We start from the raw sequence: 15,211 nt of genomic DNA on the forward strand, positions 1-15,211 counted from the left end.
CTCCCAGGGGCGGGAGTTATTGCTCTTGTGCGGTGGCCCGCCGCTCTCATTGATACAGCGGCTGAAGATTGCTGCTGGCCTCCTCTTCAGTTGCATGGGCGGGAGTCATTCCCCCTCCATACCGGCGGTTGATGCCGTGTCTTTTTTCTCCCGTCGGGAGTTCCCTCTGCGGCATCCTTGTGGGTAGTGGGGAATCGGGGGCCACCTGCGGGCAGCGTGTCCGTTGTGGCCACCATCTTGGCCTTGAGTGCTGTGCTCCAGCTCCAGGCAGGAGCGAGCTTCACCGGGCGCCAGGGAGGCCGACTTCCTGGTAGGGGCAAAGCTGTCTCTTCTTTCGGCCGGGCGTAAACTCCCCCATGTGAGAGCAAGCTTTGCCATGCAGGTCTGGCGACAGGACTGGCCTAGCCCTTAATGCCTTGCACGCCACGGCTTCGCCAAGGCTGTTGGCACACTTTGCCCCACCTGTCGCGTGGCAGGAACCGGCTGTCCCTCATTGTGGCCACCCTTTTGGCCTTTCGTGCCTGTCATGCCACGGCTTCGACAATGCCATGGTCACACTTTGCCACGCCTGTTGCGTGGCAGGGACCTGCTGTCCCTCATTGTGGCCACCATCTTGGCCATAGTGTGGGGCATGGCTTCATCAACACCGTTGGCCGCCGGGCAAGGGCCGGTTGGGCCCCTTTTCTTCGGGACCGGCGGGGCGTCGGATCCCACCTTCGTCGCTAATGTTGAGGGGCCTGCTGGTGGAGGGCCTTGCTGGGCAGGCCCACTGCCTAGTGCATAGCGCCAGCGCTGCGCTAAATAACATGTATCAGGCAGGAGTCATGGTGGCATAAGACTGCCGGTCTTAAAAATAAAGCGATAAATCACCCTTTGTTAATTTAAACCAAAAGTGTGTGTCTGTGTGTGTGTGTGGGGGGGGGGTGATATATACATATAGATATATAAACACACACAACCTTTTCCCTTACTACAGAAAGATATATATATATATATATATATATATATATATATATATATATATAAGCACATACCTGAATTTTTCTTAGTACATGAATACATAATTTTTCTCTTAGTACATACACACACAGCTATATATATATATATATATATATATATATATATATATATATATATATATATATATATATATATCTCCACTAAGAGTAAAAGGCACGTCAGTCCCGGGCAGTCCAGCTTCGACTGGCTTGATATAATAACCATACTATCGGAAGGGAAACTAATGTAAACTAGAAGGTCCCCCAACAGCAGCACGACCCCTGTTTTCCCGTTTTTATTTGCTTAGCACAATTGCCCCTATATGACATCCAAGCTGATTTCCAAACCCGACATCGTTCCTGAAATGGACTCGCGATGTCCTCGCGACTCTGCGGTGGAAACAATGTTTATTTTGAAATGAATTGCCTTAACCCGCACTGCGCCTCCCGCAGCGCGGAATAGCCACAGCGCCCGATCATGCTCCCCTTGGGTTTACACGCATGTATTCAGCATCTCGGAATTAGGGAGGCTTAAGGGAGCCTTAGTTCAGATTATCCAGTTATTAAGAGGCATTCATTTGGCATACCACCCCTTGTGTGCCACAGCTGCATCATAAACCCATCACTGTATAATTCCTAGTGAGAGGAAAAGTGGGAAGTGGGAGTTTCACTGGAGGAAATGGCAGATTACTGAAATCACTATCTCGGGTGTCTATTTTTAGGGCATGGTTACAGACACATCCCATTGAAGGGAGGCAGACTGGACTAATGGTGTATTTTCCTGCTGGATCGATGTTCACCCCCTCCCAATGCCCCCTGGTGGGGGCTGCATGAGAATGGGCTAATTGCCGGACAATGACCTTGGCACCGCTGACCCTCTTGATGGAGGAGGCGCACATCAAAGGGATGCTGGCGAGAGGGCTCTTCAAAGGCGGGGGCACGACTGGTATATAGGGGCCGGCCCGGGCTCCAAGCAGCATTGAGCAGAGAGTCTCACTGGAACAAGGTTCTCCTGAGCTGTCAGGGCAAGGAGAGCCGAAGGCAGCCGGCCTCCCAGCGTTCACAGCCCGACAAATACTGAGGGTCGCCCCCGCCAGGAGAAGGCACACGTCTGAGAGCAGCAGCCAAGACAGTGAGCGGAGGGTGCGTCCAGCCGGGAGACTTTACACCTGAGACATTTGGCTACTGAGGGTGCAGCAAGCAGGCGGATTTTCGCTTTGAGGGTGCAGTCACCCTATCTCTGAGGGTGCGGACAGGCAGTAAGACCTCCCAACCACTTCCGAGGACTAGTACCGGCACTTGGAACGCAGAGATGGCCTGTGCTGCGCTTCTGGCCCTGGCGCTGCTGCTGGCTGCGCAGGGGTGTCAAGCCAAGCCCCACCTGCTCTTGCGTTCAGAAGCGAAGGTGGGCCACGTCCCGCTGCTGAAGTCTGCGGGCACCGGGCTCGGGCACAAGGCGCCCCCTCATGCCCTCCGGTACCCCCTGTACATGATGCAGCTCTACCGGACCTTCAGCAAGGGCAGCAACGCCAGCCTGCCCGCCCACGAGCATCCTGGACTGCAGGAGGCCGACACCGTGCTCAGCCTGGTGGCCAAAAGTAAGCGGCTTCCTCATTATTCAATAGAATTAGGCCCTCAAATAGAACGAAGCAAGTTTGAACTAGCAGAGCGATTGTGGTAGCGTGCCTTAATGGCATCCTATTTCTTGCTTTTTTTCTTGTCCATTCCTTCCTTCCTTTTTTAACCTGTCAATCCCAAATACTGTTTTTTTTCCTTAAAGTTTGTGTCACCGTGCTGTCGTCATATTCCCATGTTGTCTATTTTCACTGGAGTGGTTTATTGAAGTACCTTGCAGCCTTGTGTTTATTGTGGAATGTCTCTGATTTTGCGAGGACATGTGATTTGAGTTGGAAGGGGCCATGCGTTGATGCAATTTGCTTTACGCAGCGGTAGCAAGGTGAATGTGTGCTGCAAAGAAGGAGGGCGCTTTTTGGTCTCTTTTTTTGACAGTCCCTTCTTGCAGTCGCTCTAAAACTCGGATTCACCATCCCGTGCTCCCCAGTGTAGTTGCAGTCGGTAAATATGTGGATTTGGGCCTGTGGGTTGTTGGTGTGCAGGTCGTCTAGGCATCGCTTTCACTAAGTCACACTTCCAACAGGAATCATTCCTAGCTGTATCCTATATGCTCTGCGGCGTGTGCACCGTGTGCCTTAATGTGGACGCATGGCTATAGGCCAAATGCACCTTCTTCTCAATGTCTCTCTGTGGGTACTTCTCTTGAGAGTAGCCATAGCATTCCCAATGCTCCTGCATGCCCTCTTCTTCCTGCCCCCTCTTCACTTCTGGATACATGCCCATTCCTTTCATGGCCCCTTCTGCCTCCTCTGTGAGCTCACATCACTTCCTCTGCCCCAGCCACATTGCCTTTCTGGCGGCCGTGTTCCTTGCGCAGTCATTCTCACAGCTGACCTGCTGGCAGGACACATCTCTTCGCCTTCCCATCACCCTGTGAGTATATGTCCCTGCCTCCTCTCGGCCGTGCACCCCCCTGTGTGTACCCGTTTCATTTCGTAGGTGTCCTCTTTGGATATTTCAAGTTACCACCCTGTAGGTACAGGCCACTTCCTCAGCCTGTTTCTGCCCACCCTCTTCCATCACAGCGCCCCAACCAGTGAATATGAGAAATATGTCTACTATCTATGAATGAGCCAGCTTTGGCCATACTTGCATATTGTTTTGCATATTGTTTTGCATTGCATTGTAATGGGTACGCTCCCTCGCCCTGTCAGTTTGACCCCGGGCTGTGTGTTGCGCGGGACAGGGGGCGTGGGGCTGTCTGCTGCCTCCTGCCTCGGTTGATGAAAGCTCGTGCTGGGCCTGGGCTGCTAAAATGCTTATTCATGTCTCGGTTTGTGTATTGCGCGTCAGACGTCTGTGAAGAGAAGCCGCTCCCCAATACACATCGGCGCTGTTTTGACATCTGCCCAAAGCAGACTTGTCCCGTGCAAGGGGGTACATGTTTTTTTAACCTCGCTGTCTTCCCGGGTCGGTTCCTGCGACTTTCCTGGCGCGATGTTTTGTGCCGACCTTTCACACTTGGCGCATCTCTGTCACTATTTACGTTACTAGACATGGTTTGTGTTTTGTTATCCTGCTTTGGTGTTTCATTTATAACTAAAAGGGTTTTCAAGTCACTGAGCAAAACGTACAGTGTTGTAATTTTCAGTTAGTTTTACGGTTAGCAGATGGCTCCATGCCAACAACGATGCCATATTCCAGCAGTGTGCTTAAATGTAACCGCCCAGTGTGTTATGGGGGGCTATGGGAGTAATAGTCTTGGTTCACTGCAACCTAACATAAAAAGCCACACGTTTGAAATTTGGTTTTTCGGGATGGCTGTCGAGGAGTTTAGCATTCTTAGTCTGTTTTCATTATCATTTTAGTGCCTAATGAATGCACAATCTAACGGACACGTCTTCTCTTCCCACAGCCTGTCTACAACAGAAGGACCGATGGACGCTGTTTTTCGACATGGCCTCCATCACCGGCAGCAACGAGGTGCGGATGGCGGAGCTCCGTATCCGGATCCCCGCCTTCTCCCAGTCCAAGGACGTGACGGTGGAGATTTATCACAGCCACGACCGCAAGTGCCGAGAAAACCAGACCTGCCAGGAGCAGCTCTTCCTGGGCTCCTTCGTCAGCCAGCCTGACGCCAGCACGACCTCCTCCTGGAAGGTCTTCAACATCACACGGATGTTGAAATACTGGCTCAACCAGGGCCCGACTTTCAGCAATGACGAGTACGCCAGGGCCTTGGATGTGCAAGGGGACGACTTCGAGGACAAGCCCGATGCCACCAGCGGCAGCATTACCTCAGCACCTGGAGATAGACCCCAAGAGCGCCACCAGTCTACTGTCCAGCACCCCACCACAGACAGGGTCATGCTGGTGGTCTTCTCCAAGGACAAGTCCAGGGCCGCTCCCTTTAGGGCACCCACCCTCATCAAGACAGTGGAGAGCTCCAAGTATGTAATGGCAGGCAACGACGCAGAGGACTCTGTGGGCCGCAGGCACAGGAGAACCAAGAAGGAACGACACCGCCTTCAGATGGCCCACCAGCCTGCTCGCACCACAGAGGGCGGCAAGCCTCTTTGCAGGAAAGTCGACATGTTTGTGGATTTTGAGCAGGTCGGATGGGGGAACTGGATTGTATACCCGAAGAGATACAATGCTTACAGATGCGAAGGGCTGTGCCCCATCCCAGTGGATGAAACGTTCAGCCCGACGAATCATGCCTACATGCAGGTAAGATGCTTTCATCAAAAGGACATGTCCAGTTGTTAGATTATGCCTTATGCTAGCATGGTACACATACCACCTGAGTTAGAAAATGGAGCCAGTCTAGAGTCCATAGACCTAATTTCATGGGCAATGGGTTTATAGGTTGAGAATCCCTGAGTTCAGAGTAAGTGAAGATGAGGGGTACCGGGTTTTGGAAGTTGCTGATTGTACCTATTGTTGAGGGCCCTCCCTTGAACCAAGGTTTAATGAGTACAGAGGGAGATAGATTGTTATTAGTTAACTGAGTGTTGATAGTCATCACGTTCTTGCCAAGATGGCACCCGTCATTCCCTAAGCAAAGGACTCCCCACTGTGTTCCCATCCATTATTAGCAATAGAAAGAGGGCTTCAACTTGTTTGTAGGCTTGGGAATGCGGTCTTGTGTTTTTACTTTGTAAATATGACTGAGATTTACAACCACAATTCACTCATCATGTCTTCTCTCTATTGCAGAGCTTGCTGAAGCTGTACCACCCGACCCGAGTGGAGTGCCCATCCTGTGTGCCAGTCAAGATGAGCCCGCTCTCCATGCTGTATTACGAGAATGGGGAGGTGGTGATGCGCCACCACGAAGACATGGTGGTGGAGGAGTGTGGCTGTAACTGACAGGTCCCGGCGATCACCACGTAGCTGAACACTAAACAAACATAATATAAGCACACACAAGAAGCTCTTCCAAATGGGGACATGGCTGGTAGAGCTATCAATCCAGATAGACTCAAGACCAGGCCACCACCGGCGTCAACTCAATCGGGACTACCATGCAACGGAGCAAGTTGACCTAGGACTTCCCTCCTTTATGGGTTTTGAGGGCCTCGCCATGAACACATACTTCCTCAATTTGAACATTGCTCTTCGGAGCTATTGAATGGACTATATAACTAAAGAGTAAAGATATATATTTTTTATATTAATTAGGTAAAAGAAAACATAAAAAAAAGGTTTTGAGAATAACCGTGTCATGACTCACTAAAACATGCATACCCTTTCTCATCCATCAAATTCTTCGGCACAGACTTCATGTTATAAAAATGCAAATATTTTACTGCATACGTAATCTAAGTACTGAAAAGCCAGAATTTATCCATTCTGGGAATGTAGTTTCTTTTTGGTTTTCAGAATTTCTTAGGTATGTTGGATCTGAGAACAAGCGGGGTAGCACAGACAGGAGAGAAGGGGCTATTGAGGCAACATTCTGTATATGTCCATGAAGGCTGACCTCAGTTGTTGTAGACATAGGGTGTGTTCTTGGACATAATGTGTACTTATTTAGAGCAAGAGTTATGATGCAGTATTACACCCAGCATAAACAAATGCATACTTGCTGATATAGCGTTTTTATGCTGGCACACTCCCAGACAATATACCTTCATTGCTTAGAATCTAACACTAAAGAACCGTAGATAGCGAATAATAAATACATTTAATTTGTATACAACTTTACTCCATTCTGCCTGCTAATGCCATTTCCTTCTGTAAGACACTTCTGCAAATTCAAATGTAAAGACCTGCTAGGTCTAGGGATTCTCCATGAATCCTGGAACTGCAGCGAAGAACAACCAAGAACTGTATTTGTACACATTTAAAATAAGATTCATTTTTTTAAATAAAATCTTAAACAGGTATTGTACTTTTTCTCTGTGATTTATTTGTTCCAACAAAAGGAGGGACTGCTTAAGTCGTTGTTTATGTTTAAGGTGTATCCAGTGTGTGTCACTAATGCTAAATATTTCCTTCAAGTGTTGTGAAGCAGGTCTAGCACCGCTCAATCTGTCAGTGCCATTCAGTCTCTTGAAGCCTCAGAGGCCATTTTACCCCTTTGAATTGGGCACAGTTTTAGCCATTCCAAATTGCCAAAATCTTCGTTTTTGCGATCTGTGTTGGTTAAAGTAACATCAACAAAAGTATGTATAGGTCTTCAACCTCCGGACAGTTTAAGACGCACTGATAGGAAGACAATCAAGTGATTCCTTAGTCCTACTCTTAATATTGTAGATGTTTGACTACTAAGTTTGAGCGTGGACAGTTACTTATTCAGGACAGTGCACGTTTTGGGGGATTCAACTTTTTTCCCTCTAATGTTCACTTTCAAGCCCTTCACAAATATTAGATAAGTGGTCCCTAGTTCATCATCAAATGTCACAAATAATATATGGGGATCCTTATTTGTAACTCCTTTTGATGCACCCAGTGTAAGCCATTCTAATTTGGGTAAGTGAATGGTGTTTGAAGTGGGGTCACTTCAAGCCAATACGATTGGGACCAGGTTAAGTCATGGATTTGAGGTCAGTTTAAGCCATTATAATCAGTGCCAACCAGTGTAAATTGTTTCAACCGTGGTCAGTGTAAACCATTCTGACTGAAACAGACTTAAATCTTTTCAGTTGCAGTTTACGTCATTCCAGTAGGGTGAGGGGAAGATTTTCGAATAAGGGCTAGTTTATGTCAGCCCAATGGGACCATTTAAATAATTGCATTGTATAAGCAGTAAGCCCAAGTAGGATTTGAGCAGCAGCATGCCCCAATCCGAAAAATGTATCCTAATAGGTCCGAACTAGAATGTGTATCCCTCCCAAGTGGCTAACGTCAAACAGATCCAAAGACAAGTTGTGTTCTTCACACCACATATATCTCTTCGATGTATCATCATCCACTGCAGCCACCCTTCCAGTGTTCATTGAGAGACTGCCTGGCTCAAGGACACATGGGAGGTGCAGGGGGCCAGGCCGGGGGTGAGTAATTACAACACTTCATTCTTTTTTGGAAGGCATTTAGTCATATTTATCAGATGGACTAAATGCAAGATATGGCTCACTAACCCAGATGGGCTAAATGCAAGATATGGCTCACTAACACAGATAGGCTAAATGCGTGACATGACGGACTGACAGAAATTATCTATGTTTTAGTAGGTAATAAAAGTGATGGGGTTTTACTGGGGTATAGTAATGGCTGTACTCCCTGCTCAGACCGCACTTACCATCATTTGCTTCTAGTTGATTGCGACAGGCTTCTCAGGCGAACACGAGCAAACACGGAGTGGAGTTGCTTCTTTGGGAGCTACCCTCTGCCTTGGTGCCCTTAGCCGAGTGCTGCCCGGGTATGGGCTGCCCAGCGTGTGTTTGGCCAATTGGTGGATGGTTGCAGGGGTGTGGGAGGAGAAGGGACGACCAAGAAGTGGGTAAAGGATTGGAGGGGGCTGCAGGTTTGGGGCACACTAAGGCGCTAAAGGCCACAAAATATCACAAAAATGTATGCATGGGGCTGGGAGTTTAGGAAGCTACTTACCGAAGGCAATGAGTCACAGAAAGTGGCTCCCGGACTATGACGAGGGCGCTACACCCTTGCTTGCAAAAGACTAGACCTTCTGGCCAATTGGAGGGCAGGGGAAGGAGGGGAGAACGGCAGACCAGGAAGCGGGTAAAGGATTGGAGCGGGGAGGGGTTTTAATGCATGCCAAGGTGCTAAAGGCCACAAAATATTTTTAAAAGTGTATGCGTGGGGCTGGGGGCGTAGGAAGCTACTTACACCAGGCAACCGGTCACATAAAGTGGCTCCTGGACTATGGCAAGGTGCTACACCCTTGCTTGCAAAACACTAAGCCTTCTGGCCAAGTGGAGGGCAGTCGGCATGGGGGGGGTGGAGGTGAGAAGAACAGACCATCAAGCGGTTAAAGGATTGGAGCAGGCAGGTGTGTTTGGAGCATGCAAGGCGCTCAATGCCACAAAATATCACAAAAATTGATGTATGGGCCTGGGGGTTTAGGAAGCTACTTATTCCAGGCAACAGGTCATAGAACGAATGCCCGGCAAACTTGCTGATAGCTTGATATGAACCCAGTCTGAAAATTAGGCACTTGGCCCCATATCATCTCAGCTCTAGTTGGTATGGATGTGTTAATAATTGGCTTCCATGGGCTAAAATAATATTCTGCTTTATAGTGATTATTTGAAAAATACACAATACACAAAAGAAACCAAAATGACAAATATGCAAATCCTTATAAAAGCATGTTCAGCTAAAACATTTTTTGCAGCTGGCAGTTGAGGGAAAGGGGCACTGTGCAAACTCAAACATTACCATAACCCACTTAGCTTTGTGGGAGGCAAGAACTTAAGGTTCAGCGAAAGGGTAGCTTGAAATTTGGGGACTGCCTCACCCATTTCATCTTCCTTAGTATGTTGGGTAGCATGCTGAGAGATGCATAAAACCTCACTCCAATAGGCTCAGGTGCTATGCTCAGTGGCTTGCTGGGATTTATGACTGTCAAGGGCAACCCCTATCGAGGCAGGGAAAGGCATTTTCCAGTCATTCAAGTCTAGATAGGTGCCATAATACCTGCTCATCTTGCCAAGAGGCCTAACCTGCAATCTCCCACCAGCCCCAAAATGTTCTCACACAGTCCGCTTCTCTCTGCCACCAACAGCAACAACTCACCAGGTTTTGAGGCAGCACCAGGCCCTAGGTATCCTAGTGATGCTGCAACCCTGCAGGGGGTTCCTCACAATGAAATGAGGAGCAACAAAGATGGAAGGTGGTGTGTGAAGTCCTCCAGAAATGTACAGCACATTGGTCTAACAAAAGGGTACTAGGAGGTCGGATGGCTTCAGGATGGCGAAGAGTTGTGTGTTGATAGTAACAGACAGGGATTTTGGGGGTGGGGGATACGATAGACTTTCCAATAAGACTGTAATCTCGAGTTTGCAGTCTCTATGGCACCACACACAGAGGGGGTTCCTTACTTTCACTACATTTAAATGATGGGACCAGGGCTAAACACTATGTAGAGAACCCTGAAAACAATCTTTCCAGGGAACCGTGCGCTCACAATGAATGCAAAACCAGCTACAATTAATTTACACAAAGGTTCTTCATTTGTATTTTCATAGTAATAATATAACAACGATGTTCAATATATATGATCAGATGTTTCATATTTGTGGTGTCTAAGGAGACAACAGACACAGTGTTTTTAAAATGTGCCAATGCATTTCGGGGGCAAGTCCTTCTTCAGGGCAACCTATGTTGAACCAGTAAACACATATATAGAAAAACAAAATTACAAATTCGAACAAACCACATTAAAACAAATGACAAAACATCATAATGTAATGGGGAGGAAAGAAAAAACGAGAAACAAAGCATTAGACTGAAACATATTCAGGTTTTGCTATATATGTTCTCTCATATTGTTACGGGTTACCACTATCTGCGTAGATTAATTGCTTCATCTAAAGTAAAAAGGTAAATATTGTGAACCCATCTCCACACTTAAAACCAAACGGGCAAAACAGTGGGCAAGGTGCTGTAAAGATTTTTTTTACCTGATCCTCTATAAAAATGTCCAGTACATAAGCAAATTATTGCTTCCATCTAATATGGAAAACAGTAGTACCTGGAAGTCATCATGCATTCAGAGGAAATGGTCAAAAAGATACGAGGTTCTAATATCATTTGCGTAAGTCTGACTATGTGAAAACCAGCATCCTCACAGAAAACGTCTCGGAAAACGGGTAGAGAAAGCTTAACACTGAAACCAGTGTTTTAAACGCCATGAGCCTCGATAACGTATTAACGTGGTGACGTCATGACCCCCATGATGTCACACACGTATGACATCATGCGCGTCCGCTGCGTGAGATAATGTAAATACAAATAAAAACATTCAAAGGGAGAATAGTGGAATTTCATTGAAATGCTTTTATATGAATCAAATCATTATTTTAACATTCTTTTAACGGATGAAACTAAAAGAATTGTTGAAATCGTTATTAGCCTCAAAGACTCATTCAGTCCCAAGCGTGTGACAACATGCACATCAGGTCATCTCCACATGATGCCGTTAATGAGAATATGGAAGATAACATTCAGAGGAGAATAATAGAATTTCAATGAAACAATTGTATATTAACCAAATCTTTCTTAGGATACTGCTCAACATTAGTAATACTTAATGCAGGCAATTATGAGCAACAGTGTGTAACAAATCTATACAATCTGTCCCTTCTTCACTTGGGGGAGCCACTCCCTTTGAGGCTAGGGAGGTGACCTAGCTATGCAAGACCCACACTGGAGGTCAGGGAAAGCAAGACCTCACAGGGAGTGACTCCCCACTGTGGAACAATGACTCCCATTCCTTTTACAGAACTTCCTCCAAAGAACGTAATGGGCCTCATTACAAGGTCGGCGGTAATCTGCCAGCGCTCCTGGAGGGCTGCCACTGACTTTGTGAAACCGTTCCATCACCTGGGATCCCGGGGCCACCGCCCGGGATGCCAGGTGGCATAAACTGTAAGTCCCCTTTCCTGTGAAGTCCCATAGGACTCCATGGGAATGGGGACACTGAAGCACGAGCAGCTTTGCTAATGGTGCCGGTGCTGCCGTGAAAACCATGCCTGCAGGGGTGGGTGCTCCCGGCAGGTCAGACCAGCCGAGAGCACTGGCCCCTGCAGGCATTCTCGTAGTCTGGCGGGCTGAGAAGGGTGCCAGTACGTTGCTACTGGTACCCTTATTTCCGGTCCAACAGACTTGAAATGAGGCCTAATGTCTGCCTATATGAGAATAGAAGAAACTAATGGTACGACTGTATGGCCTGCAACCAAGACTGAGAGCACTCTTTTACTAATGTTCTTCTCAAGTTAATGTTGGAGGCCAGTTGAAGTCAGCTGTGGACGTACATCAACATGCCCCTTTGATGTACGCAAGCATTATGGAGAGGAGAGAATCCTATAATAATAACCTTACTAAAGGCTGAAAACCTCAAAAAATACTTCCTCTCTCACCCGGTCAGAGGTGGACTCAACTTATTTGTATAAAAAGGAGAAAGAGCATGAAAACTCAATTCCGGATTTTTCAATTTTGCTGATCTATACCCAACCAGACGAGTGGTCGAAAGCCTACCCTATACTTATAGTCCAGAAAAAATAGACCAAGTAGCAACAATATATACACAATACTAAAAATATTTTAATACATATTATGAACAAATAAAATACTCATAAAAATGTTCTAAATGAACATGACCCAACTTTCAACATATGGTGAACACAGAATGAACATAAATGAAACACGCAACATTTAACCACAACAGACAGATTTGTACAACATGAAATGACTTCTACACTTAATCCAATTTGAGTGTGTAACTCAAATATCATTAAATCCTGACATGTTTCAGTTCTTCACGGCTGTCACTGCATGAACTTTCTTCAGGGGAGAAAAACACACAATTTCTTGATTGTCACCATGCAATCCAGGGCCACATATAGGTTTCCAAATTCGAATAAAGGATTACTCCTCTTGATGTAGTGTTTGTAGTGCTGATGTCATAAATAAATCCACAGGTAGCACAAAACTTCCTCTGTCAAGTTTATTTATATTTCTTAGGAGCTCATAAATAGCTCAGTGTCTCAAACAGACCTCATTATCTGCTCCTATTGTCCAAATGACTGCAAGACGGGTACACGTAGCATATTTACACTTCCAAAATGTTGTCAAACTGTACGACGGTGAAGAATCACAGTCTCAGTGCGGGCAAAACCCCAGCACATCCACAGTTCACAGCATACGCCGACCAGAGAATCCTATCCAGTTGCGAGACTCTAGTGTACTGACATGCTGGATGGGCAGAGCCGTGCTAGACCACAGAGCCACAGGTAGCGTGAAAGAGGAGTGAGGAAGAAGAGATGCCACAAGGCCGGCACTGCCGAACAAGAGACGGCGATGTGCGAGCCGTCCAATTTGGTGGTGTGACCACACTGCAGCAGTGGTGGGGCAGGAAACCGAGAAACAACACCAAGACCAGGAGAGAAAAGAGGAAAGAATCCTCCGCTCTGGCTACGAGACCCAAGTAGTGTGCCATGCCAGACATCCGAGGAGCAGGCGCCTATGGACGTGACTCAGCTGAATGAGAAACAGAGATGGGAAAACCATCTTCCTTGGTGGCGCGACCATGGTGCAGCTGTGGTGGGTCAGGGACTTGAGAAACAGTGCAGAGACCAGGAACAGAGGAAAGAATCCTCCATTCTGAAGACAAGAACCAAGGAGTCAGTCATGCCAGGCAGCATTTGAATAGCAGACGCTTAAGGCCCAAGAGTGCCGAGAAGGGAGGCACACAGCCACAACCCCGCTGTGAAGTCACCCCGCTGGAGCAAGCCCCGAAAGACAGAAGGTACCAGAGTTACCCAGGGCGGAGGGTGGTGAGCTGAACCCCACAAACAGAGAGAAAGGTGCTCACAGGAGCCGTAGAAATCTGAGAGATTAATATGTGATAGAAATATTGACGCCAGCACAATGCTTAAGAAACACAGAAAGCAAAATGGGTCTCAAAGGCAAAGAGAAATAAGACATTTGGGGTAACCCCACAGAAAAGGGAATCTGGAGAAATCAAGCAAGGGGTTTATGATATAAAGCCAAGAGACATTTGGGAAACCCCAAAGAGAAGAGATTCTGGACAATTCAAATAAGGGAGTCCTGATATAACTCCAAAGAGTCATTTGGGAAATCCAAAGAGAAAGGAACCTAGAGTCGAGGGTACGAGCAAGTGGGCCAAGGTATAATGCCCTAAGAAAAGGAGGGACAATGATATGGAAATCATTCCTACATGTAAAGGACTAGAGATATTTAATTTAAAGAGAGACTTGCAACTTTTCCTGAAGAGTTTAAAAGGAGAGCGGAAACCCTTTTTATTTTGAACTGTTTGTGAAAACTATCTGCAGAGTGAGATCCTCTTAACATTGGCCCAAGAAAGCCTGAGTGAGAAGTAGGGGTGTACCGAACTTCGGCTTCGAGTAAGACTTCGGCCGAATTTCAGCTAAAAACCAGTTATTTGGCTTCTGCTGAATGTTCCTGGAAAACGTACTCAAACCCGAAGTTAAAAAAAGAAGTTAAACTTTTTTTTAAAGTCCTCTTTCTATGATTAGCAATCTTCTCTCAGTGTGAGAGACGATAGCCAATCCTAGAAAGTAGGACAGTGGGAAAGCAGCAGTATCCAGTAAGCTCCTAGCTTACTGGCTACTGCAAGCAGCACAGGGAAACATACCCTGAGGCACTGGGACAGGGCACCGAGGCAGAGACTGGAAGAAGATGACTGAAGATAATGCCAGAGGAAAGACGGATATCGAGGCAGCATCAGGTAAGTGTAACTGTTTCATTTTAAAACAGGTCTTTGAATTCTTTATAGACTCGCACACGGGGCTTGTACGCACATTTTGGTTTCTACAGGCAGAGTTAATTACTACGATGTGGGGAGGGCTGGGGATTGCCCTGGTTCTCTGCTTCCTCCCAAGAGGGGGAGCAGAGAGCCAGGGTCCAAGACCACACTGCGAAAAGCCCTCGGACTGGTCCATTGGCAAGCAAAGTCTGATGCTGGACTCGGACGGGCAAGTGTCGGTGGTGGCCCTTCTACAGGCGAGAGTCTGAGTTACTATGTAATCTATGGCATGTTCTTTGCCCATAGGCTCTGCCACAGTATTTTTCCCCCTTTTCCAGTATAGTTATGCAGGTGGGTATCCTTCAGTAACCGGCCACAAATGCACCTCTTCCACTCCAGAACCCATCCAATCCACGTACCCCTACCCCTGCTACTTTATATCTTTCCATTGATGCACACATCTCTCAATCCTGCAAATTCCCCAGTCCTGCACCTATTACACCCCTATCAGTCCTGCCACTGTGCTACTCGGCCACAAGTGCACCTCTTCAACTCCAGAACCCATCAAATCCACGTACCCCTACACCTGCAGCTTTGTATCTTTCCACTGTTGCGCACATCTCTCAATCCTGCATCTTCCCCAGTCCTGCACCTATTACACCCCTATCGGTGATGCCACTGTGCTACCAAGACACAAATGCACCTCTTCCACTCCAGAACC

At 47.1% G+C, this 15,211-nt stretch overlaps 1 protein-coding gene across 1 annotated transcript; it reads left to right on the top strand.

Moving 5' to 3' along the window:
• Positions 1–1,935: 1,935 nt before the first annotated feature.
• Positions 1,936–6,911, top strand: LOC138493172 (nodal homolog 2-A-like). The gene is made up of 3 exons (XM_069620353.1): positions 1,936–2,596; positions 4,489–5,303; positions 5,793–6,911. The coding sequence occupies exons 1-3, from the start codon at positions 2,311–2,313 to the stop codon at positions 5,943–5,945; spliced, it is 1,254 nt and encodes a 417-aa protein (XP_069476454.1). The 5' UTR covers positions 1,936–2,310; the 3' UTR covers positions 5,946–6,911.
• The last annotated feature ends 8,300 nt before the right edge of the window (positions 6,912–15,211 follow it).

This window comes from Ambystoma mexicanum, chromosome 10, assembly GCF_040938575.1.
Source record: "Ambystoma mexicanum isolate Mex_15411 chromosome 10, UKY_AmexF1_1, whole genome shotgun sequence".
Taxonomy (NCBI): Eukaryota; Metazoa; Chordata; class Amphibia; order Caudata; family Ambystomatidae; genus Ambystoma; species Ambystoma mexicanum.

Coding starts and splice junctions, on each gene's coding strand:
- LOC138493172 (XM_069620353.1), top strand. CDS start 2,311: ATGGCCTGTGCTGCGCTTCTGGCCCTGGCGCTGCTGCTGGCTGCGCAG. Junction 2,597..4,488: donor GCTCAGCCTGGTGGCCAAAA/GTAAGCGGCTTC, acceptor CTCTTCCCACAG/CCTGTCTACAACAGAAGGAC. Junction 5,304..5,792: donor CGAATCATGCCTACATGCAG/GTAAGATGCTTT, acceptor TCTCTATTGCAG/AGCTTGCTGAAGCTGTACCA.